The sequence below is a fragment of the Oncorhynchus masou genome, chromosome 10 (genome assembly GCF_036934945.1).
Source record: "Oncorhynchus masou masou isolate Uvic2021 chromosome 10, UVic_Omas_1.1, whole genome shotgun sequence".
NCBI lineage: Eukaryota > Metazoa > Chordata > Actinopteri > Salmoniformes > Salmonidae > Oncorhynchus > Oncorhynchus masou.
The window spans coordinates 32,436,797-32,462,993 of record NC_088221.1 but is presented as its reverse complement, the minus strand read 5'-3'; the positions used below and the strand labels follow the sequence as shown (position 1 = coordinate 32,462,993).

Genomic DNA, 26,197 nt, shown 5'->3' with positions numbered 1-26,197 from the left:
GGGCAACATGGGACTGGGAGGCTCAGCTGGATATTGGTATCCACAGGACTCCACCAATTATACATTTTTCAACTCAATACTTCTTGTATTCCCACCCAATTATTATAAAACATTTTTTACATAAATGCGCTGTAATTTTTTTCTCGCCGTAGGTTTTGGATGTGATTCAGATTCAGACCACTCCAGAACAGTCCAGCATCTGTTCTTGAAACATTCCATGGTGCTTTTTATGTGTGTTTTGGGTTGTTGTCTTGCTGAAAGACTCACAACATTCAGATTCTGGTCACTGGGTTGAACATTGCATAGCAGTACTGCAGAAAAAACACAAATCATCCATCCATATGCCAATAACCAGATCAAGACTTTATCAGTACATTGATGTAGTGAGTGCAATAGGAATTCAGTCAGTGTGTTTCAGTCCAAGTCCTGATAGACGGAGAGTCCTGATAGACGGAGAGTCCTGATAGACGGAGAGTCCTGATAGAGTCCTGATAGACGGAGAGCCCTGATAGAGTCCTGATAGACGGGGAGTCCTGATAGACGGGGAGTCCTGATAGACGGAGAGTCCTGATAGAGTCGGAGAGTCCTGATAGACGGAGTCCTGATAGAGTCCTGATAGACGGAGAGTCCTGATAGAGTCCTGATAGACGGAGATAGAGTCCTGATAGACGGAGAGTCCTGATAGAGTCCTGATAGACGGAGTCCTGATAGAGTCCTGATAGACGGAGTCCTGATAGAGTCTGATAGACGGGAGTCCTGATAGTCCTGATAGACGGAGAGTCCTGATAGACGGGGAGTCCTGATAGACGGAGAGTCCTGATAGACGGAGAGTCCTGATAGACGGGAGAGTCCTGATAGACGGAGAGTCCTGATAGAGTCCTGATAGAGTCCTGATAGACGGAGAGTCCTGATAGACGGAGAGTCCTGATAGACGGAGAGTCCTGATAGAGTCCTGATAGACGGAGAGTCCTGATAGACGGAGAGTCCTGATAGAGTCCTGATAGACGGAGAGTCCTGATAGAGTCCTGATAGACGGGGAGTCCTGATAGACGGAGAGTCCTGATAGAGTCCTGATAGACGGAGAGTCCTGATAGACGGAGAGTCCTGATAGACGGAGAGTCCTGATAGAGTCCTGATAGACGGAGAGTCCTGATAGACGGAGAGTCCTGATAGACGGAGTGTCCTGATAGAGGAGAGTCCTGATAGAGTCGGAGTCCTGATAGAGTCCGACGGAGAGTCCTGATAGACGGAGAGTCCTGATAGACGGAGAGTCCTGATAGAGTCCTGATAGACGGGGAGTCCTGATAGAGTCCTGATAGAGTCCTGATAGACGGAGAGTCCTGATAGTCGGAGGAGAGTCCTGATAGACGGGAGTCCTGATAGAGTCCTGATAGACGGAGAGTCCTGATAGAGTCCTGATAGACGGAGTCCTGATAGACGGAGAGTCCTGATAGACGGAGAGTCCTGATAGAGAGTCCTGATAGACGGAGAGTCCTGATAGAGTCCTGATAGACGGGGAGTCCTGATAGAGTCCTGATAGACGGAGAGTCCTGATAGACGGAGAGTCCTGATAGACGGAGAGTCCTGATAGACGGAGAGTCCTGATAGAGTCCTGATAGACGGAGAGTCCTGATAGAGGGAGTCCTGATAGACGGAGAGTCCTGATAGACGGAGAGTCCTGATAGACGGAGAGTCCTGATAGACGGAGAGTCCTGATAGAGTCCTGATAGACGGAGAGTCCTGATAGACGGAGAGTCCTGATAGACGGAGAGTCCTGATAGACGGAGAGTCCTGATAGACGGAGAGTCCTGATAGACGAGTCCTGATAGACGGAGAGTCCTGATAGACGGAGTCCTGATAGAGGAGAGTCCTGATAGACGGAGAGTCCTGATAGACGGAGAGTCCTGATAGACGGAGAGTCCTGATAGAGTCCTGATAGACGGAGAGCCTTGATAGACGGAGAGCCCTGATAGACGGAGAGCCCTGATAGACGGGGAGTCCTGATAGACGGGGAGTCCTGATAGACGGAGAGCCCTGATAGAGTCCTGATAGACGGAGAGCCCTGATAGACGGAGAGTCCTGATAGACGGGGAGTCCTGATAGACGGAGAGCCCTGATAGAGTCCTGATAGACGGAGAGTCCTGATAGAGTCCTGATAGACGGAGAGTCCTGATAGACGGAGAGTCCTGATAGACGGAGAGTCCTGATAGACGGAGAGCCCTGATAGACGGAGAGCCCTGATAGACGGAGAGTCCTGATAGACGGAGTCCTGATAGACGGAGAGTCCTGATAGACGGAGAGCCCTGATAGACGGAGAGTCCTGATAGAGTCCTGATAGACGGAGAGTCCTGATAGAGTCCTGATAGACGGAGAGTCCTGATAGACGGGGAGTCCTGATAGACGGAGAGTCCTGATAGAGTCCTGATAGACGGGGAGTCCTGATAGAGTCCTGATAGAGTCCTGAGTCCTGATAGAGTCCTGATAGACGGAGAGTCCTGATAGACGGAGAGTCCTGATAGAGTCCTGATAGACGGAGAGTCCTGATAGACGGAGAGTCCTGATAGACGGAGAGTCCTGATAGACGGAGAGTCCTGATAGACGGAGAGTCCTGATAGACGGAGAGTCCTGATAGACGGAGAGTCCTGATAGACGGAGAGTCCTGATAGACGGAGAGTCCTGATAGAGTCCTGATAGACGGAGAGTCCTGATAGACCTGATAGACGGAGTCCTGATAGACGGAGAGTCCTGATAGACGGAGAGTCCTGATAGACGGAGAGTCCTGATAGACGGGAGTCCTGATAGACGGAGAGTCCTGATAGACGGGAGTCCTGATAGACGGAGAGTCCTGATAGACGGAGAGTCCTGATAGACGGGGAGTCCTGATAGACGGAGAGTCCTGATAGACGGAGAGTCCTGATAGAGTCCTGATAGACGGAGAGTCCTGATAGACGGGGAGTCCTGATAGACGGGGAGTCCTGATAGACGGGAGTCCTGATAGACGGGGAGTCCTGATAGACGGGGAGTCCTGATAGACGGAGAGTCCTGATAGACGGAGAGTCCTGATAGACGGGGAGTCCTGATAGACGGAGAGTCCTGATAGACGGAGAGTCCTGATAGACGGAGAGTCCTGATAGACGGGAGTCCTGATAGACGGAGAGTCCTGATAGACGGAGAGTCCTGATAGACGGAGAGTCCTGATAGACGGAGAGTCCTGATAGACGGAGAGTCCTGATAGACGGAGAGTCCTGATAGACGGGGAGTCCTGATAGACGGAGAGTCCTGATAGAGTCCTGATAGACGGAGAGCCCTGATAGACGGAGAGCCCTGATAGACGGAGAGCCCTGATAGACGGAGAGCCCTGATAGACGGAGAGTCCTGATAGACGGAGAGTCCTGATAGACGGGGAGTCCTGATAGACGGGGAGTCCTGATAGACGGAGAGTCCTGATAGACGGAGTCCTGATAGTCCTGATAGACGGAGAGTCCTGATAGACCTGATAGAGAGTCCTGATAGACGGAGAGTCCTGATAGAAGGGGAGTCCTGATAGACGATAGAGTCCTGATAGACGGAGAGTCCTGATAGACGGAGAGTCCTGATAGACGGAGAGTCCTGATAGACGGAGAGTCCTGATAGACGGAGAGTCCTGATAGACGGAGAGTCCTGATAGACGGAGAGTCCTGATAGACGGAGAGTCCTGATAGACGGAGAGTCCTGATAGACGGGGAGTCCTGATAGAGTCCTGATAGACGGAGAGTCCTGATAGACGGAGAGTCCTGATAGACGGGGAGTCCTGATAGAGTCCTGATAGACGGAGAGTCCTGATAGACGGAGAGTCCTGATAGACGGAGAGTCCTGATAGACGGAGAGTCCTGATAGACGGAGAGTCCTGATAGACGGAGAGTCCTGATAGACGGAGAGTCCTGATAGACGGGAGTCCTGATAGACGGAGAGTCCTGATCCTGGTAGACGGGGAGTCCTGATAGACGGAGAGTCCTGATAGACGGGGAGTCCTGATAGAGTCCTGATAGACGGGAGTCCTGATAGAGTCGGAGAGTCCTGATAGACGGAGAGTCCTGATAGACGGAGAGTCCTGATAGACGGGAGTCCTGATAGACGGGGAGTCCTGATAGACGGAGAGTCCTGATAGACGGAGTCCTGATAGAGTCCTGATAGACGGAGAGTCCTGATAGACGGGAGTCCTGATAGAGTCGGAGGAGTCCTGATAGATAGAGTCCTGATAGACGGAGAGTCCTGATAGAGTCCTGATAGACGGGGAGTCCTGATAGACGGGGAGTCCTGATAGACGGGGAGTCCTGGTAGACGGGGAGTCCTGGTAGACGGGGAGTCCTGGTAGACGGGGAGTCCTGGTAGACGGGGAGTCCTGGTAGACGGAGAGTCCTGATAGACGGGGAGTCCTGATAGAGTCCTGATAGACGGGGAGTCCTGATAGAGTCCTGGTAGAGTCCTGATAGACGGGGAGTCCTGATAGACGGGAGTCCTGATAGACGGAGAGTCCTGATAGACGGGAGTCCTGATAGTCCTGATAGACGGGGAGTCCTGATAGACGGAGAGTCCTGATAGAGTCCTGATAGACGGAGAGTCCTGATAGACGGGGAGTCCTGATAGAGTCCTGATAGACGGAGAGTCCTGATAGAGTCCTGATAGACGGAGAGTCCTGATAGACGGGGAGTCCTGATAGACGGGGAGTCCTGATAGACGGGGAGTCCTGATAGACGGGGAGTCCTGATAGACGGGGAGTCCTGATAGAGTCCTGATAGAGTCCTGATAGACGGGGAGTCCTGATAGACGGGGAGTCCTGATAGACGGGGAGTCCTGATAGAAGGGGAGTCCTGATAGATGCAATAAAGCGGTCAATGGAACGCAGACTGAAGAGGATAGAAGAAATCTGATCTAACAAAGTGGATATTTGTCTAATCCGTCATGATTGATGTATTGTAACAGGTCCCCAGTGTGGTTAGCAAAGTCTGATTTGGATATATTTGGCTGTTTTCGCTGCATAACATGTAGAAGTTGTTTCTTTTCAGGTATAGAAGAAGTGACTGATAACTCCTTTTTGTATTAGCTGGTACCATAGCTGGCATACAGAAATCGGTGGTGCTAGTCAGTTATTTTTAACTGCAATGCAGTTGATTGGTGACAATGACATGAACATGTGTTGGGGTTGACATCCATACAAGCATTTATACTCAGATTTTTACCTCAACAACGTGTGAAATACACATAAACAATAGCCTAAATGCAGGCTAATTTTACTGGGTGGGCAATGAGAAGACTTGGGATATTTCCCCTGCGCATTTCCGTGGAATTTCCATTGTTTGGGTCAAGTTCCATTGATGTCTTTACTGTATCTATGAGCTCAGAGGGGGAGGGTCTCCTATGAGTACATAGCCTTTACCTCAATCTGTTATTCACTCTCCTATTACCATGGTAGCACTTAGGAAGCACTGTTAGCACTTGGGAAGTACTGTTATCATTGGGGAAGCACTGTTATCACTGGGGAGGAGCAGTTGACACTGGGGAAGGGGGAAGCATTGTTAGCACTTGGGAAGTACTGTTATCATTGGGGAGGAGCAGTTGACACGTGGAAAGGGGGAAGTACTGTTATCACTGGGGAAGTACTGTTATCACTGGGGAAGTACTGTTATCACTGGGGAAGTACTGTTATCACTGGGGAAGTACTGTTATCACTGGGGAAGTACTGTTATCACTGGGGAAGTACTGTTATCACTGGGGAAGTACTGTTATCACTGGGGAAGTACTGTTATCACTGGGGAAGTACTGTTATCACTGGGGAAGTACTGTTATCACTGGGGAAGTACTGTTATCACTGGGGAAGTACTGTTATCACTGGGGAAGTACTGTTATCACTGGGGAAGTACTGTTATCACTGGGGAAGTACTGTTATCACTGGGGAAGTACTGTTATCACTGGGGAAGTACTGTTATCACTGGGGAAGCAATTGACACTGGGGAAGGGGGAAGCATTGTTATCATTGGGGAAGTACTGTTATCACTGGGGAAGCAATTGACACTGGGGAAGGGGGAAGCATTGTTATCACTGGGAAAGCACTGTTATCACTGGGAAAGCACTGTTATCACTGGGGAAGTACTGTTATCACTGGGGAAGTACTGTTATCACTGGGGAAGTACTGTTATCACTGGGGAAGCAATTGACACTGGGGAAGGGGGAAGCATTGTTATCATTGGGGAAGTACTGTTATCACTGGGGAGGAGCAATTGACACTGGGGAAGGGGGGAAGCATTGTTAGCACTTGGGAAGCTCTGCTAGAGCTATTAGTAGCACTAGAGAAGAAGTGCTTATGGTAGTCAGTGCTGCTCACGAAATTAGACCAAGTTAACTTAACTGGTCTCAGACCAAGGTTGTGTTGGATGAAGCAGAGAAACATATTTTCTTTTACTCTTTTTGATTTTGCACATTTTTAAACAAAATATTTACAACAAAGCTAATCTCTGTATGTCATTGTACTGTTAGACATGTTGTGAAGTTATCTTGGAAATGAACAATGAATTGCCTAACTGCCTATATGAGCTACGGGTTCTGTGCATGTAATGTTTCAGGCCATATTCTTTTTGGGTTCATTGGTAGATGCACTGGCTTAGCATTTTCCTTGGTTTTACTTGCATGTTTCTGTTCTTACTTGTACTAATCAAAGAATACGTTATGTCCTTTCTTAAACTTAAAGCCTTAATACTCTACGGTGTTGCTACTCTAGGAGGAGGGTTCCCAGCATGGTGTGAGATAGTGATTGAACAATGCTTTGACAGGCAACACATGAATTATTGTGCACAGTGTAAAGCCAAACTATCCCTCAACAAATATCCCGGAAGTAAAATCCGAAGCCTTTTTAATGTAGCGATGCATGGTTCTATGTTTTAAACCTGACTTTACCTGTGTTTACCTGTGTTTACCTGTGTGGTTTTCTCTCTTTCTGTCACAATGCTTCCCTCAGCAAGGACAAGTTTGGAAGGTTTGCTCAGCTCTTCCCTAAATCACTCCCCCTCGTTCTACCCCTCCCTGCTATCCTTACCAGCATCATGTCCAGGAATTACTTGTATACTACTCAGTACTCACAACGTTCACAATTCAACAAACAGGCCCATCCCAAAGTGCAATTGAATCGCTGGAATAATTTTATTAGGTTAAAATAGATATAATATTTTCCTGTTTATTTCTTACCAGATAGAATTTGCAACTGTTAGTTATCTTTAGCTTGTTATTAAAAAAAGGTGAGCACCTATAGTCCAACAACTAGATCATAATACATTAACGCTTTAACCATGGTCATCTTTTGGTTTGTCAGCATCAAATTCACAGTTCCCGGACATTTGCATAACAAAAACAAAAAGTTTGTATTTGTTTAGGGTTTGAAGATCAGGCAATGGGAAAAGATAGGGCCTGGTTGAATTCACTGACACTTCATTATGCAATTCAACACTACCCTGCTCTCCTCTGCAAAATGAGTGTTCCCTGCATGGATCCATCACATCGTATCACTAATCTTGAATCCAGTTTTGATGATATGAGGGTTTGAACATACTCTTTCTCTATATGTTTGTCGCTCTGCTGTTTTAGTTTTATTGTATTGCGAAACTTAACACTCTTATGTGTTATAGACTGACTGAATACTAAAACATAACTATTCCTGTTTTGTCGGGTAGCTGTGCATGCCCAGTGTCGTATACCCATACACCATCCTACCTCAAACATACACCTGCTAACCTTTGGTTGCTTCTAACATCTATATTGTAACACACAGTTCAACTATCTTCTCTCCCAGTAGGAGTATGCCCATGCACTGCTTTCTCACTAACTGCTCTCCAACCTCCCATACAGCACTCTGTTAGTGGAGATGTATTCATACTCTATCTCAGGCTCTCTCTCTGTGTCCGTCTCTCTCTCGCTCTCTCTCATACACTCACTCACTCAAAAAGTGACCAAAATACTACCTCATCATCCTATCAGTTTTCTGCCAATGTTTTGTTGTTGTTGTTAGTATTATTATTGATGCTTCTTTAGCTTTTGTCTGTGTTTTTGTCCCTCTTCATTATAGGCATGTGGTGACCCCAAAGCCAAACCATCCTATCTAATAGACAAGAACCTGGAGTCTGCTGTCAAGTTCATTGTCAGAAAATTCCCAGCGGTTGAAACACGCAACAACAATGTAAGTCTGTCTATTGCATGTATTTTCCAGATATATTCCATGTTATTTCAGCTTTTTGAGATAAAATAGGAATTGTAAATGTAAATTAAATTCCATCTGAGATCCATTATCCTATCTATCCACTATATATGTATCAATCACATGTACATTTCCATAAATGTTATGTTCTGTATGACAAGCCTTTTTCAGTACAACTAATTCATTCTCACCATGTTTGTCTTTTCAAGTGTTTTCCACTTGATGCTTATCTATCACCATTGTCCGGCTTTCTATTTAATTTGAACTGTTTAACTGCTTCTGTGGTGTAGCTGTCATGTGGTTTGCTATGTTGTACTTTTTGCTGCAGTGGTTCATGTTTTACTTGGTCTGTGTTTTTGTTTTGCATGCTTAACTTCTTGGCTTTTTTCTGGAATATTCTTTTGGTAAGTTGAAGCTCCTCAGAGTTCCTTTTTTTCTATGTTTTGCATGTCTTATTATTCTCTATGTAGCAGATTTTCATTTAATTTGTTGCTAATTATTCATATTTGTATTATCTTTCACACTCAAGTTTTTCAATACTGTTAGGTAACTGTTAATAGTTAAAATAAGTAACATTTATGGGCAAGAGACCAAGGATGTGTCCCAAATATCACCCTATTCTCATTATACTGCACTACTTTTACCTAGAGCCCTATGGTCTTTGGTCAAAAGAAGCACACTACGTAGAGAATAGGGTGCCATTTGGGACGCACTCCTAGAGCCCTATGGTCTTTGGTCAAAAGAAGCACACTACGTAGAGAATAGGGTGCCATTTGGGACGCACACCACAGATAACAATCCATAGATAACAATCCATAAAACATGACTTCATTTTTGGCTTGTGAGAGGCTATCATTGGTTAAATAAAGCCCCCATTGTGACAGTGCTAAAAATGCAGTCATGTTATCGAAGGCGACATGAGTGTTTTGGAAAGGTGTTTTTGGTTAGAGCTCTACAGTTTAGCGTTGTCGAAATGTCACCCTGACACATTGTGTGATGTCCTTGGTAGTATTTCTCAGGATATCTAGTTATTCTAACAAGTTGAGACCACTCACTGCTCTACCAAACACGAACTAGCAAACACAGATGTCAAAGTCACGATAAAGTATACAATGTTTGAACTCCGATTCCGCCTATTTGACTGTTCTCATTGTTCCATAGCATCCATACATTGAACCTTTGTGTGTCCTATGTTTAACTTTAGAGCACCTTTTTGTTACAATCATGTATTTTTTTTCTACAGCAACAGCTTGCACAACTACAGAAAGAGAAGTCTGAAATCCTTAAGAATCTAGCGTTGTATTACTTCACATTCGTAGATGTGATGGAGTTTAAGGTATGTGCAACTTGAGCATCATTCAATGTAGTGAAAATAGAGAACAGGTTTTAAGATCCGTTGTCAAATAAGCAGTAGCAGGATACCAGTATCTTGATACCAATGTACGGTACTTTATATACATGTGTAATGATAATCCATCACAAATCAGTTACACTTATTATCAAGGTACTATACTGTGAAATGTAAATGAATACTGTTTTCTTTCTCTGCTTCCAGGACCATGTCTGTGAGCTGCTGAACACTATCGATGCTTGCCAAGTATTCTTTGATATTGTAAGACACATTTATTTATGCAATACATGTAATTACAGAATGCTTTTGGTTATTCCTCCAAGATTATATTTCAAAGATGTTATGTTTTTACTTGGATTAGATAAGTATGCTGACTCTTAAGGGATTGGTCTAGATCTAATTTTGTTCCCATATCTTTCTACAGACTGTAAACTTTGACCTGACCAAAAACTACCTTGACTTAGTAGTGACCTACACTAACCTAATGATGCTACTGTCTCGGATTGAAGAGAGGAAAGCTATCATTGGCCTCTACAACTATGCCCATGAAATGACACATGGATCAAGGTAAAACAATATTAATATTCAAATAAGTGAAGCTTAAAGCTTTTATACGTACAGTTCCAGTGGCATTATATTAAAATGGCATAGTATTATAGGGAAAATGTAATGCATGACTAAAACACTCTTTGTATTGTTGATTAGGACTTAGAAATCCCTTAGAACTAGAAATATCAACAACATTGTTGTATGTTTGTTCCCCATCTAGTGATCGAGAGTACCCTAGGCTGGGACAGATGATCGTTGACTACGAGAACCCCCTGAAAAAGATGATGGAGGAGTTTGTTCCACATGGGAAGGTGAATAGTGTTACCTATATCTCCACATGTTATGTTCTTATCCTGAGCACTGACAATGATAACACATTTTTTGGTTACACTGTATTATAACTTGTATTCTTAAGCCATGTTTACAAATGCTTATATTGTTTTTATATGTTTACTAATAATAAAATACATATGTGTTAATAGTTGATTAATGCTTGTTCATGAAAGTTAATATAAACTGTCCTAAATCAATCTCTCCCTTCCCTGTAGTCGTTGTCAGACGCCCTGCTCTCCCTCCAGATGGTGTACCCCAGGAGAAACCTGTCTGCTGACCAGTGGAGGAACGCTCAGCTACTCAGTCTCATCAGTGCTCCTAGCACCATGCTCAACCCAGCCCAGTCAGACACAGTGAGTTACCGTGCTCAGCCCAGCCCAGTCAGACACAGTGAGTTACCGTGCTCAGCCCAGCCCAGTCAGACACAGTGAGTTACCGTGCTCAACCCAGCCCAGTCAGACACAGTGAGTTACCGTGCTCAGCCCAGCCCAGTCAGACACAGTGAGTTACCGTCAGACTCAACCCAGCCCAGTCAGACACAGTGAGTTACCGTGCTCAGCCCAGCCCAGTCAGACACAGTGAGTTACCGTGCTCAACCCAGCCCAGTCAGACACAGTGAGTTACCGTGCTCAACCCAGCCCAGTCAGACACAGTGAGTTACCGTGCTCAACCCAGCCCAGTCAGACACAGTGAGTTACCGTGCTCAGCCCAGCCCAGTCAGACACAGTGAGTTACCGTGCTCAGCCCAGCCCAGTCAGACACAGTGAGTTACCGTGCTCAGCCCAGCCCAGCCCAGTCAGACACAGTGAGTTACCGTGCTCAGCCCAGCCCAGTCAGACACAGTGAGTTACCGTGCTCAGCCCAGCCCAGTCAGACACAGTGAGTTACCCTGCTCAGCCCAGCCCAGTCAGACACAGTGAGTTACCTCAGCCCAGCCCAGTCAGACACAGTGAGTTACAGCCCAGCCCAGTCAGACACAGTGAGTTAGCCCAGTCAGCACAGTGAGTTACCGTGCCCAGCCCAGCCCAGTCAGACACAGTGAGTTACCGTGCTCAGCCCAGCCCAGTCAGACACAGTGAGTTACCGTGCTCAGCCCAGCCCAGTCAGACACAGTGAGTTACCGTGCTCAACCCAGCCCAGTCAGACACAGTGAGTTACCGTGCTCAGCCCAGCCCAGTCAGACACAGTGAGTTACCGTGCTCAGCCCAGCCCAGTCAGACACAGTGAGTTACCGTGCTCAGCCCAGCCCAGTCAGACACAGTGAGTTACCGTGCTCAGCCCAGCCCAGTCAGACACAGTGAGTTACCGTGCTCAGCCCAGCCCAGTCAGACAGCCCAGTCAGACACAGTGAGTTACCGTGCTCAACCCAGCCCAGTCAGACACAGTGAGTTACCGTGCTCAGCCCAGCCCAGTCAGACACAGTGAGTTACCGTGCTCAGCCCAGCCCAGTCAGACACAGTGAGTTACCGTGCTCAACCCAGCCCAGTCAGACACAGTGAGTTAGTCAGACACAGTGCTTACCCCTCAGCCCAGCCCAGTCAGACACAGTGAGTTACCGTGCTCAACCCAGCCCAGTCAGACACAGTGAGTTACCGTGCTCAACCCAGCCCAGTCAGACACAGTGAGTTACCCTGCTCAGCCCAGCACAGTGAGTTACCGTGCTCAGCCCAGACACAGCCCAGTCAGACACAGTGAGTTACCGTGCTCAGCCCAGCCCCAGTCAGACACAGTGAGTTACCGCCCAGCTCAGTCAGACCAGTGAGTTACCCAGTCAGACACAGTGAGTTACCGTGCTCAGCCCAGCCCAGCCCAGTCAGACACAGTGAGTTACCCTGCTCAGCCCAGCCCAGTCAGACACAGTGAGTTACCGTGCCCAGCCCAGCCCAGTCAGACACAGTGAGTTACCGTGCTCAACCCAGCCCAGTCAGACACAGTGAGTTACCATGCTCAGCCCAGCCCAGTCAGACACAGTGAGTTACCGTGCTCAGCCCAGCCCAGTCAGACACAGTGAGTTACCGTGACACAGTGAGTTACCCTGCTCAGCCCAGCCCAGCCCAGTCAGACACAGTGAGTTACCGTGCTCAGCCCAGCCCAGTCAGACACAGTGAGTTACCGTGCTCAGCCCAGCCCAGTCAGACACAGTGAGTTACCGAGCCCAGCCCAGTCAGACACAGTGAGTTAGTAATGACACAGTGATCTCTCCAGCCCAGTCAGACACAGTGAGTTACCGTGCTCAAGCCCAGTCAGACACAGTGTTTACCGTGCTCAGTCAGACACAGTGAGTTACTGCTGAGCCACACAGTACCATCAATCAGACACAGTGAGTTACCGTGCCTATCAGACATGTTGAGGGTGAGTGCAGTAATGTGATCTCTCCAGGAGTTGAACCCATGACTACGGTGTTGCTAGTGCCATACTTGAGCCACACAGTACCATCAATACACTGCCTGCCTATAGAAAGTCTACAGCCCCTTGGATTACTTCATATGTTATTGTGTTACATAGAGGGATTAAAATTGTCATTTTTTTTGTCAACGATATACACAAAATATTGTAATGTCAAAGTGGAAGAAAAAGGCAATTTTTAATTTTAATTTAATTTTAGCTTAATGAAAAATAAAACACTAATATATTGATTAGATAACTATTCACCCCACTGAGTCAATACATGTTAGAAACACCTTTGGCAGCAATTACAGCTGTGAGTCTTCTTGGGAAAGTCTCCAAAGAGCTTTGCACACAAGTATTGTGCAATATTGTCCCAGTATTATTTTCAAAATTCTTCAAGGTCTGTCAAGGATCATAGCTATACAATAATTTTCAAGTCTTGCCATAGATTTTCAAGCAGATTTAAGTCAAAACTGTAATTTGGCTTCTCAGGAACATTCCCTGTCTTCTTGGTAAGCAACTCCAGTGTAGATTTGGCTTTGTGATGTAGATTGTCCTGCTAAAAGGTGAATTCCTTTCCCGGTGTCTGGTATAAAGCCGACTGAAGCATGTTTTCCTCTAGGATTTTTTGGGGCAGTATTACTTTAGTGCCTTGTTGCATACAAGATGCATGTTTTGGAATATTTTTATTCTGTATATTTATATTCTTCTTTTCACTGTCATTTAGGTCATTGTTGTGGAATTACTACAATGTTGTTAAACCATTCTCAGTGTTCTCCCATCACAGCCATTGAACTCTGTAGCTGTTTTAAAAATCACCAATGGCCTCATGATAACATCCCTGAGCAGTTTCCTTCCTGTCCTGCAGCTCAGTTCAGAAGGATGACTGTATCTTTGATGTATGTGTACTTCAATACATCATTCACATAATTATTAACTTGACCATTCTTAAAGAGATATTCAATGTCTGATTTGTTATTGTTACCCCTCTAGAAATCACTGCCCTTCTTTGACGCTTTTGAAACTCCCTGGTCTTTGTAGTTGAATCTGTGCTTGAAATTCAATACTTAACTGAGGGACCTTACAGATGTACGGTCCAGAAGAAGGGGTAGTCATTCAAAAATCATGTGAACCCGTATTATTTCACACAGTGTGAGTACAAATAACTTATTTATGTGATTTGTTAAGTCACGTTCTACTTCTGAACTCATTCAGGCTTGTCAGAACAAAGGGGGCGAGTACTTATGTAACAGCTATAGTACCAGTCAAAAGTTTGGACACACCTACTCATTCAAGATTTGTCTTTTTTTGACTATTTTCTACATTGAAATGGTGAAGACATCAAAACTATGTAATTACACATATGCAATCATGTAGTAACCAAAAAAGTGTTAAACAAATCAAAATATATTTTATATTTGAGATTCTTCAAAGTTGCCACCGTTTGCCTTGATGACAGCTTTGCACACTATCGGCATTCTCTCAACCAGCTTCATGAGGTAGTCACCTAGAATGCATTTGTGCCACAGGGTTCAATTCTCGGGCCGACTCTTTTCTCTGTATATATCAATCTTGCTGCGGGCGATTCCCTGATCCACCTCTTCACAGACGACACCATTCTGTATACTTCCGGCCCGTCCTTGGACACTGTGCTATCTAACCTCCAAACGAGCTTCAATGCCATACAACACTCCTTCCGTGGCCTCCAACTGCTCTTAAACGCTAGTAAAACCAAATGCATGCTTTTCAACCGTTCGCTGCCTGCACCTGCACGCCCGACTAGCATCACCACCCTGGATGGTTCCGACCTAGAATATGTGGACATCTATAAGTACTTAGGTGTCTGGCTAGACTGTAAACTCTCCTTCCAGACTCATATCATATCATATCTCCAATCCAAAATCAAATCTAGAGTCGGCTTTCTATTTCGCAACAAAGCCTCCTTCACTCACGCCGCCAAACTTACCCTAGTAAAACTGACTATCCTACCGGTCCTCGACTTTGGCGATGTCATCTACAAAATAGCTTCCAATACTCTACTCAGCAAACTAGATGCAGTTTATCACAGTGCCATCCGTTTTGTCACTAAAGCACCTTATACCACCCACCACTGCGACCTGTATGCTCTAGTCGGCTGGCCCTCGCTACATATTCGTTGCCAGACCCACTGGCTCCAGGTCATCTACAAGTCCATGCTAGGTAAAGCTCAGCCTTATCTCAGTTCACTGGTCACGATGGCAACACCCACCCGTAGCACGTGCTCCAGCAGGTGTATCTCACTGATCATCCCTAAAGCCAACACCTCGTTTGGCCGCCTTTTGTTCCAGTTCTCTGCTGCATGTGACTGGAACGAATTGCAAAAATCGCTGAAGTTGGAGACTTTTATCTCCCTCACCAACTTCAAACATCTGCTATCTGAGCAGCTAACCGATCGCTGCAGCTGTACATAGTCTATCGGTAAATAGCCCACCCAATTTTACCTACCTCATCCCCGTACTGTTTATATGTATTTACTTTTCTGCTCTTTTGCACACCAATATCTCTACCTGTACATAACCATCTGATCATTTATCACTCCATTGTTAATCTGCAAAATTGTAATTATTTGCCTACCTCCTCATGCCTTTTGCACACAACACATTTTTTTCTGTGTTTTTGACTTGTTAATTTTTACTCAATGTGTAACTCTGTGTTGTCTGTTCACACTGCTATGCTTTATCTTGGCCAGGTCGCAGTTGCAAATGAGAACTTGTTCTCAACTAGCCTACCTGGTTCAATAAAGGTGAAAAAAAACAACAATTTTTTTCCAATTAACAGGTGTGCCTTGTTAAAAGTTAATGTGTGGAATTTTTTTCCTTCTTAATGCGTTTGAGCCAATCACTTGTGTTGCAGCAAGGTAGGGGTGGTATACAGAAGATAGGGAAACAACAGTCTGTCATTACTTTAAGGCATGAAGGTCAGTCAATATGGAACATTTCAAGAACTTTGAAAGTTTCTTAAAGTTCAGTGGCAAAAACCATCAAGTGCAATGATGAAACTGTCTCTCATGAGGACCACCACAGGAAAGGAAGACCCAGAGTTACCTATTCTGCAAAGGATAAGGCCATTAGAGTTACCAGCCTCAGAAATTGCAGCCCAAATAAATTCTTCACATTGTTCAAGTAACAGACACATCTCAACATCAACTGTTCAGAGGACACTGCGTGAATCAGGCCTTCATGGTCGAATTGCTGCAAATAAGCCACAGCTCCAACCGCCATGTCTTTGTGAGATGCAGAGTAGGTGACCAGATGATCTCTGCATGTGTGGTTCCCACCGTGAAGCATGGAGGGTGAGGTGTGATGGTGCGGGGGTGCTTTGCTGGTGACACTGTCTGTGATTTATTTAGAATTCAAGGCACACTTAACCAGCTTGGCTACCACAGCATTCTGCAGCGATACGCCATCCCATCTGGCGCCATCCCACTTAGTGGGACTATCATTTTTTTTGTCAACAGAACAATGACCCAACACACCTCCAGGCTGTGTGAGGGCTAAGAAGAGTGATGCAGTGCTCCGTCAGATGACCTGGCCTCCGCAATCATCCGACCTCAACCCAATTGAGATGGTTTGGGATGAGTTGGACCGCAGAGTGAAGGAAAAGCAGCCAACAAGTGCTCAACATATGTGGGAACTCCTTCAAGACTATTGGAAAAACATTCCTCGTGAATCTGGTTGAGCGAATGCGTGGCTACTTTGAAGAATCTCAAATATAAAATATATTTTGATTTTGTTTCACACTTTTTGTTTTGGTTACTACGTGATTCCATATGTGTTTTTCCGCAGTTTTAATGTCTTCACTATTTTATAGTAAAAATAAGGGGGGGGGGAACTTGAATGAGTAGGTGTGTTAACTTTTGACTGGTTCTGTGTATTTTAGTTATTTCATTTGTAGAATTTTCTTTTCACTTTGGAATATTTTGTGTGGATCAAAAATGAAAATGAAATCTATTTAAATCCCTCTTTGAAATGCAACAAAATCTGAAAACAGTTCAATGGTGTAGACTTTCTATGGGCACTGTAGATCTCCAATCACACCGTTTCCTGCTCACAGCCACATGCATTGACCTGTGATTCTGTTTCTTCTAGATGCCCTGTGAATACTTGTCCCTGGACGCCATGGAGAAGTGGATAGTATGTAAGTGTTTGTTTGTTTGTAGAGTACAGTCTGACCTAATTGACTTGATAGGTTTATACCATTGAAGGGAATGGGGAGCATGATCATTTTTTAAATTGTAATTCATGGTACAGGTGTATTTAACATCAATGTGCATAACACTTTAAAACACAGGTAAAATTATAAATCAGTCTAAATATTCTTATTCCCCACAAATACCGTATTTGTTTTGAATGTTTCACAATCTTATTTCTGTGCATCGAACTCTCTCTGTCCTTGTGTTTGTGTGTCAGTTGGCTTCATCCTGTGTCATGGGGTCCTGAACAGCGACCAGGCAGCTCTGAGCCTGTGGAAGCTGGCTCTTCAGAGCAGCACCTGCCTCTGTCTCTTCAGAGACGAGGTGTTCCACATCCACAAGGCTGCTGAGGACCTGTTCATCAACATCCGCGGGTGAGGGATCACACATTAACTGTTTTCCTGGACTCATTATGCGTCGCCGTGGACCGAAAAGCATGCTCAATGAGGGACAGTTTAAGAATATACCCAGGCATTTTAAGTGTGTGAGTAAATGAACTATTCTTCCTTTTCATTTCACAGCTACAATAAACGTGTGAATGACATCAAAGAGTGCAAAGAACAAGCTCTGTCACATGCGTAAGTGCCCCACAAATGTATCTCATTGATGGTTTAGGATGCAATTCAGCACAGAGATTTTAAATGGTATTTGCCACACTATCCTCTCAGAATGTGATTGTTTGTTTTGTTACAGAGGCTTGATGCACAGAGAAAGACGCAAGTTCTTGAGATCTGCCCTGAAGGAGCTGGCCACAGTCCTATCTGACCAGCCAGGATTACTGGGCCCCAAGGTACTGCACCACTGCTCTTTCATCACGGCACCATTTAGACAGTTTTGAAATCAGAAGGGGATACAGGTGGGAGAAACAGTGGGAAGAGTGGACACAGGGATTGGGAGATTTGTATATGTGGCTTTTGCCGGGAGTGTTGCCACTCAACCACAGCTCTGCACCTGCGCTACTGCTCTCTAGTTGGACTAACACTATAGCCACTCTAGTTGTGTTAACATGATAATGCTAGTTGGACTACAGTGGAGGCTGCTGAGGGGAGGACGGCTCATAATAATGTCTGGAACTGAGTCAATGGAATGGTATTAACCACTTGGAAACCATGTGTTAGATGTATTTGATATCATTCCGCTCTAACACTAACACTATACACTCGTTGTGTTAACATGATAATGCTAGTTGAACGAGCACTATAGTATAAGCACTCTAGTTGTGTTGACATGATAATGCTAGTTGGACTAACTTTAAAGGGGTCAGAGGATTGGGATTCAAATACTGAATGACCTGTTTAGATCCAGTAGTCCTTACACTCTCTAAGTGGGCTGTCATGTCTAATTGATGGGTGATATTAACTATAAAACCTGACTCCTGTCCTCTGCCTAGGCCCTGTTTGTATTCATGGCTCTGTCGTTCGCTCGGGATGAGATCATTTGGCTGCTACGACATGCAGACAACATCCAGAAGAAGAGCACAGATGACTTTATTGACAAGTAAGACATCCTACTGACTCAAATTGTAACTATGGAATGTAGTGGCCTTGTGTGAAAATGCATCTTCGTGACACGTTTTTCTCTTGCTTGACTGCCATCAGGAGGCTAAAAGTGCTGTCTTAAAGATTTTTGAATAAAATTACCCTTTAAGGAAAGCCGTGGTGTGTAGGAGTATTGAGCATACTGATGAAGTTTAGGTCTTCTATTCTCTTATACTAAATAAAAATAATACGCAATATGCAACAATTTCAAGGATTTTACTGAGTTACAGTTCATATAAGGAAATCAGTCAATTGAAATAAATTCATTAGGCCCTAATCTATGGATTTCACATGACTGGGCAGGGGCACAGCCATGGGTGGGGCCTGGCAGGGCATAGCCCCCCACCCACTGGGGAGCCAGGCCCAGCCAATGAGAACGCGTTTTTCTCCACAAAAGGGCTTTATTACAGACAGAAATACTCCTGTTTCATCAGCTGTCCAGTTAGCTGGTCTCAGATGATCCCTCGGGTGAAGAAGCCGTATGTGGAGGTTCCTGGGCTGGTGTGGTTACATGTGGTCTGCGGTTGTGAGGCCGGTTGGAAGTACTGCCAAATTCTCTAAAACAATATTTGTGAAATTAACATTCAATTCTCTGGCAACGGCTCTGGTGGACATTTGTGCAGTCAACATGCCAATTGCACGTTCCCTCAACTTGAGACATCTGTGGCATTGTGTTCTATGACAAAACTGCACATTTTAGAGTGGCCTTTTATAGTCCCCAGCACAAGGTGCACCTGGGTAATGATCATGCTGTTTAATCAGCTTCTTGATATGCCACACCTGTCAGGTGGATGGATTATTTTGGCAAAGGAGAAATGCTCACGAAAAGGGATGTAAAGACATTTGTGCACAAAATTTAAGAGAAAGAAGATTTTTGTATATGGAAAGTTTCTGGGATCTTTTATTTCAGCTAATCAAACATGGGACCAACAATTTACATTTTGCGTTTATGTTTTGTATAGATAATTTTGCTATTCTATGTCCTCAGGCACATTGCAGAGCTGATCTTCTACATGGAGGAGCTGAGGGCTCATGTGAGGAAGTATGGTCCTGTCATGCAGAGGTACTATGTCCAGTACCTGTCTGGCTTCGATGCCGTGGTGCTCAACGAGCTAGTACAGGTAAGACTGCTAGCTGAAGCTCTCATGGGCTCCCACTCAAATGGTACGTTAGATTTTGGTACGTTAGATTTATTCTAGTATGTATTAAATTGTTTTTTTTCGTCATCAATCTACACACAATACCACACACATAATGACAAGGCATAAATATTTTTTATTTAAATATCACATTTACTTAATAAGTATTCGGACCCTTTACTCAGTATTTTGTTGAAGGATTGTTGGTAGTGATTACAGCCTCGTGTCTTTTTAGGTATAACGCTACAAGCTTGACACACCTGTATTTGTGGAGTTTCTCCCATTCTTCTATGCAGATCTTCTCAAGCTCTGTCAGGTTGGATGGGGAGCGTCGCTGCACAGCTATTTTCAGGTCTCTCCAAAGATGCTGGATTGGGTTCAATTCCGGGCTCTGGCTGGGCCACTCAAGGACATTCAGAGATGTTCCAAAGCTACTCCTCCGTTGTCTTGGCTTAGGGTTGTTGTCTTGTTGGAAGGGGAACCTTCGCCCCCGGTCTGAGGTCCTGAGCACTCTGGAGCAGGTTTTCATCAAGGATCTCTCTGTACTTTGCTCTGTTCATCTTTTCCTCGATCCTGGCTAGTTTCCCGGTCCCTGTCGCTGAAAAACATCCCCAACAGCATGATGCTGCTACCCCCATGCTTCACCGTGAGGATGATGCCAGGTTTGATTTCAGGCTAGATAATCTTGTTTCTCATGGTCTGAGAGTCCTTTAGGTACCTTTTGGCAAACTCCAAATTGGCTGTCATGTGCCTTTTACTGAGAAGTGGCTTCCATCTGGCCACTCTACCATAAAGGCCTGATTGGTGGAGTGCTACATAGATGGTTGTCCTTCTGGAAGGTTCTCCCATCTCCACAGAGCAACTGGAGCTCTGCCAGAGTGACCATCGGGTTCTTGGTCACCTCCCTGGCCAATGCCCTTCTCCCCTGATTGCTCAGTTTGGCCGGGTAGCCAGCTCTAGGAAGAGTCTTGGTGGTTCCAAACTATTTACATTTAAGAATGATGGAGGCCCCTGTTTTTGGAGGGACCTTCAATGCTGCCTTTCTAAATAATGTCCAATCATTTGAATTTACTACAGGTGGACTCCAATCAAGTTGTAGAAACATCTTAAGTATGGTCAATGGAAACAGGACACACCTGAGCTAAATTTCAAGTCTCATAGCAAAGGGCCTGAATAATTTCAGTTTTTTATTTTTAATACATTTGCAAAAATGTCTTAACCTGTGTCACTTTGTCGTTATGGGCTATTGTGTGTAGATTGAGGATTTTAATTGAAATTTAATCCATTTTAGAATACGGCTGTAACGTATCAAAATGTGAAGGGTCTGAATTATTTCCGAATGCACTATACATTTCACTACATATGACCATGGTCCATGGGGCCCAGGTCAAAAGTAGTTTACTATGAAGGGATTAGGATGCCATTTCAGAGGAACTCATTGTCAATGTTCTCCCCTTGGTTTCATAATATCTTAGTATTTATGATCTAGGGTATGACTGATGATCCAGTGTACTGTATGTACCATGTTGTATGCAGGTTTCTATTTTGAAGGAAAACAACAGAGCTGACCACTAGATGGAGATCAAGTATTTTTATTTTTTGCTTGGACATGTCTTGCTCTCTGATATGCGGTGTGAATTCCAACTTTAAACAGTGTCTAACTGAGGCCCTGTCCTCTCCTCATTTTCCTCTCGTCTAGAATCTGTCCGTCTGTCCTGAGGATGAGTCCATTATCATGTCCTCCTTCGTTAACACCATGACCTCCCTCGGCGTCAAACAAGGTATTCAACCTAACACGGCCTGCCACTCATATTACAGAAATATCATCAACAATAAACATTTTCTCATTGAGACTGTTGTTGATAACACAGTTCAATCCATCCTGTTGCTGTACAGTAAATAGTCCAGGTTAGGAAATGTCTACTCATGCTTAGTTATTTTTTATCTAGCCATGTTAGTCTTGAGCACTAAAAGCCATTGTCTGTTGTTTTGGTAATGGCTGAGTGAAGGACAGATGAATGGAGGGAGGACAGATGGCGAGCAGAGTAGGAGCCCGCGCCGCTCTCCACGTCTCCCCTACTCTGTCCTCCCTCCTTCCTGTGTCATGGTGATCCCATATCTGAGTGAATTGTCTCTGTCGGTGTTACAGTGGAAGACGGGGACGTGTTTGATTTCAGGGGCATGAGGCTGGACTGGTTCAGATTGCAGGTAAGAAGCCATCAGGAAAATGAGACCAGCTTTGCGGCTGGAGCTGGGAGGCAGACGTGGGTTCAAATAGTATTTGAAATCCTTTCACAATACTTTATGTCTGCTCAATTGAGCTTGCTTGGTGCAATGGAACAACTATAATAGTCTCAAAAGTGTCAAACCCAGCCCATCTGGAACTCCATGCAGGCTAGAGCAAAGGCCTATAGTATTTTTGAAAGATTTCGAATATGATTTGAACCCAGGTCTGGCTGAGAGGCCACTGTGCTCTGTGTGTGTCGTAATTAGCACTCATAATTAGCCAGTAATGAGAGAGCAGTGTTTAGCATGCTACACTACTCCAGTTACCCTACTCCTTTCTTACTTTCCTATCTGTAACTGATATAGGAGAGTTTAGTATTTTAGATCGTAATGAATAAGAGGGGGGACCTGTTCCTAGATCCACACTCCTACTCTAAGACACTTTGTGAATACAGGCCCAGAGCGATGTTCTGTGTACCTGTGTGAGAAGCCCCACTGCACATTTATTTAACAGACTAGTAATAGATAATATGGCCTGAGATACTGTGAGGAGGACAAATGTCTATACATCATCAAGACATCTGTTTTCTTTCTTTATTCATGTGCATGTTATTTGAAGTGAGAAGGGAAAATAACATGGGAAAATAACTTATGGATATTGGAAGATAGATTCTGGGCCCCATTCCCTGACCATTTCTTAAAAATGAATTTGGAATGAATGACAATAAATTCTTCTTCTTTGAAACAGTGTTTGTTTAAGAATCGTTGCAAGTCTTTTATCCTGTCCCAAATAAATCGCAACTCACCCCAGAAAAGAGAGATGGCATATTATTTTCAAGTGTGGTTGAGTTGAGCTCTCTCACTCTCGCTTTCTTTCTCTCTCTCAATCACGCTTGACTCCTCAGTACTCTGCTGAGATCAACACAACCATCCCTGCTGTCAGGGACCCACATCACTCTCCCTGACCCGTTGGTCAGCTCGCCGTTTCGCTGCCTTCCGATTCGCCCAGCCCTCAACTCAGATGGATTTTTCAGTGTGCGTCCCAAATGGCGCCCTGTTCACATTACTTTTGACCAGGGCCTTACGAGTTAAGTCTTTAGGCCCTAGTCAAAAGTAGTGCACTACATAGGGAATTGGGTGCATTTGTGACATACGGTCCCACTCAACTCCCTCTGAGATGTTTGATCTTAGCTCAGGGCCTCGGCAAGAAATTCTTCAACTCGGAAAAGTTTCTCAGTTTAGTCAGCAGGCAAGTGGAAAAGAGAAAAGCTTCCATGCGTGGAATGGGGACTGTTTTCCCAACACAGCTGAACAACTATTTTCTCAAGTCTCATGGTTTTTCTACTGACTGCGCTACACCCTTCACAGCCAGCCTCTTAACACTATGATAGCAAAAACAGAACTGCTCAGATTACAAGAAGCAGGATGTTGGTTTATTCACTGTGTTTTTGCATTCAGTGTTTGCCAGGGTCAAAGCAAATTCAGGAAGTATTTTAAACATTATGTACAAGAACAGCTGACAAATGTATGAACAGCTATACTGTATCCACAGTATATGCCTATACCTACATATTTAGGTGTCACTGTAATCCCTAAAAATAGATGGTTGTAAATAAGAATGTGTCAGCGAATAATCCTAGTTTATCAAGATGGTCCTGAAAGCTTCATGTTTGGATCAGAACCTAAACCTGTCTCTTCCACAAGCATCAAGAACACTGCTTCTAAAGGTTCTACCACATGTGCTCTCTTCTCCTCCGAGCTGCTTGTCAACCACAACCCACAAGCCATGTGAGCGGTTACAGCACACAGACCTTGTCATAAGCCATATCAATGTTCTTTCTATCTATCAAGTACTTTTCTTTATTTTCTTTAAATCTCTCAGTTTTATTTAGGAAACTCTTGTTGTTTGTCTGATCCATTAAGTGAACATGTTGGATGAGAAACACAAGCTGCCGTTACCACAGTAAGGTCATGTTAGTGATTGTAATCTAAACTGAGTCTTGCATCGTGTCATGATCTGACTCCAACTAGCAGATGTTGGTTGAGCCACAGTTGGACTGGATTGAGGGAAGAGAAACCCAAACCCTCTTTCTTTCTTTCTCTCTTTCTCTGTTTCTCTTGTCATGTCTCTTCTCCTCAGTGCTGTTTTCTAATGTGGTTCTGACAATGGCACCATGAACATCATGCAACAGCACTTTAACGTTTTGAAATAGGCCTTGAATTCCAATCATCTTTAAGCTTTCCCCTTGCCTAATTTTTCAATATATAATCCTTGCTCGGACGTTTTAACAACGGTTGTGTGAGTTTAGCACCCGCTAAATGTCTTTGTAGCTGTGGTACCAGGTGGGCATTGAATGTTCTTTAAGTTGGCAGGCATTTAGAGATGTTGAGACCCAGTGAAACATGTTCGAGTCAACACTTTCGCTGCATTTTCTCACACTTTTGTAGCTCACGATGACTTCTTTCCAAAAAGTATGTGCTTTTATTTTTGGACTCTCAGATTGATTCTCTAAGGCCTAGTTGTACCCTGGTAACGCAGATGTTTCACTGCTCTTGTTGTGTTGCCCAAATTACACCCTATTCCCTATATATTGCGCCATAGGGCTCTGGTCAAAAATAGTGCACTATGTGAGAAGGGTGCCATTTGGGACACAATTTCAGAACTGTAGCCATTTTCCTTCTGACGATCTCGACGATCAAAGAAAGCATTGTCTTGAACTCTGCAAAGACACCAGAGAGAATCTGTTTTGCATACAGTCTTGGTTTGATACCATATGCTTTGGGAGGAAATTGTGTTATTTGGCTATTGTCAGTATCAGCGGTATCAAGTTAACACGGACGTCTTCCCAGAAATCTTTCCTTAGATGTTAATGGTAACTCATCCAACCACACTTTTCCTTCCAGACTCTCGCTGACTTCCAAATTCAAATCGAATCAGCTTTTTCTTTAATTCCTAGGAAATAGGGAGTTTTTGGGAAAGTGGCAAAGGAACGCTACTAACAGGAAAATGATTCTTTAAAAGATTTCAAACTGCATGATACCAAAAATCTGTTGATTTGATATATTTGACAAATAAAATAGATATAAAGCCGCTTCAGCTGTAGACAACATTACATACAGTACCAGTCAAAAGTGTGGACACCTACTCATTAAAGGGGTTTTTCTTTATTTTTACTATTTTCTACATTGTAGAACAATAGTGAAGACATCAAAACTATGAAATAACACATATGGAATCATATAGTAACCAAAAAGTGTTAAACAAATGGAAATTCTTCAAAGTAGCCACTGTTTGCCTTAATGACAGCTTTGCACACTCTGGGCGTTCTCTCAATCCTCTTTATGAGGTAGTCACCTGGAATGCATTTCAATTAACAGGTATGCCTTGTTCATTTGTGGAATTTCTTACCTTAATGCGTTTGAGCCAATCAGTTGTGTTGTGACAAGGTAGGGGTGGTATACAGAAGATAGCCCTATTTGGTAAAATACCAAGTCCATATAATGGCAAGAACAGCTCTGATAAGCAAAGAGAAACAGAATACAAGAACTTTGAAAGTTTTTTTCAAGTGCAGTCGCAAAAACCATCAAGCGCTATTATGAAACTGTCTCTCATGAGGACCACCACAGGAAAGGAAGACCCAGAGTTACCTCTGCTGCAGAGGATACGTTCATTAGAGTTAGCTGCACCTCAGATTGCAACCCAAATAAATGCTTCACAGAGTTCAAGAGTTCAAGTAACAAACCCAACTGTTCATAGGAGACTGTGTGAATCAGGCCTTCATGGTGGAATTGCTGCTAAGAAACCACTACTAAAGGACACCAATAAGAAGAATAGATTTGCTTGGGCCAAGAAACACAATGGACATTAGACCGGTGGAAATCTGTCCTTTGGTACAAAATGTTTGGTTGCAACCGCCGTGTCTTTGTGTGATGCAGAGTAGGTGAATGAATGATCTCCGCATGTGTGGTTCCCACCATGAAGCATGGAGGAGGAGATGTGATGGTGGGGTTGCTTTGCTGGTAACACTATGATTTATTTATAATTCAAGGCATATTTAACCAGCATGGCTACCACATCATTCTGCAGTGATACGCCATCCCATCTGGTTTGCGCTTAGTGGGACTATCATTTGTTTTTCAACAGGACAATGACCCAAAACAAAGCTACAGGCTGTGTGAAGGCTATTTGACCAAGAAGGAGAGTGGTGGAGTGCTGCATCA

General features: G+C 44.3%; 1 protein-coding gene across 8 annotated transcripts in view; it reads left to right on the top strand.

Annotated features, from left to right (window-relative positions):
• LOC135547546 (nck-associated protein 1-like) overlaps positions 1–26,197 on the top strand; it is a 73,023-nt gene that overhangs the window by 3,478 nt on the left and 43,348 nt on the right. For 2 of the 8 annotated variants that reach the window (XM_064976638.1, XM_064976637.1), the window contains exons 2-16: positions 6,992–7,009; positions 8,093–8,203; positions 9,465–9,557; positions 9,777–9,833; positions 9,997–10,139; positions 10,342–10,432; positions 10,670–10,807; positions 16,970–17,018; positions 17,291–17,447; positions 17,595–17,651; positions 17,767–17,863; positions 18,464–18,570; positions 19,600–19,732; positions 21,450–21,533; positions 21,893–21,958. In XM_064976638.1, coding sequence (XP_064832710.1) covers positions 6,992–7,009; positions 8,093–8,203; positions 9,465–9,557; positions 9,777–9,833; positions 9,997–10,139; positions 10,342–10,432; positions 10,670–10,807; positions 16,970–17,018; positions 17,291–17,447; positions 17,595–17,651; positions 17,767–17,863; positions 18,464–18,570; positions 19,600–19,732; positions 21,450–21,533; positions 21,893–21,958 — 1,401 coding nt within the window. The remainder of the gene's footprint in view (positions 1–6,991; positions 7,010–8,092; positions 8,204–9,464; positions 9,558–9,776; positions 9,834–9,996; positions 10,140–10,341; positions 10,433–10,669; positions 10,808–16,969; positions 17,019–17,290; positions 17,448–17,594; positions 17,652–17,766; positions 17,864–18,463; positions 18,571–19,599; positions 19,733–21,449; positions 21,534–21,892; positions 21,959–26,197) is intronic. The other 6 variants (XM_064976641.1, XM_064976639.1, XM_064976640.1 and 3 more) reach the window with 6 other exon arrangements.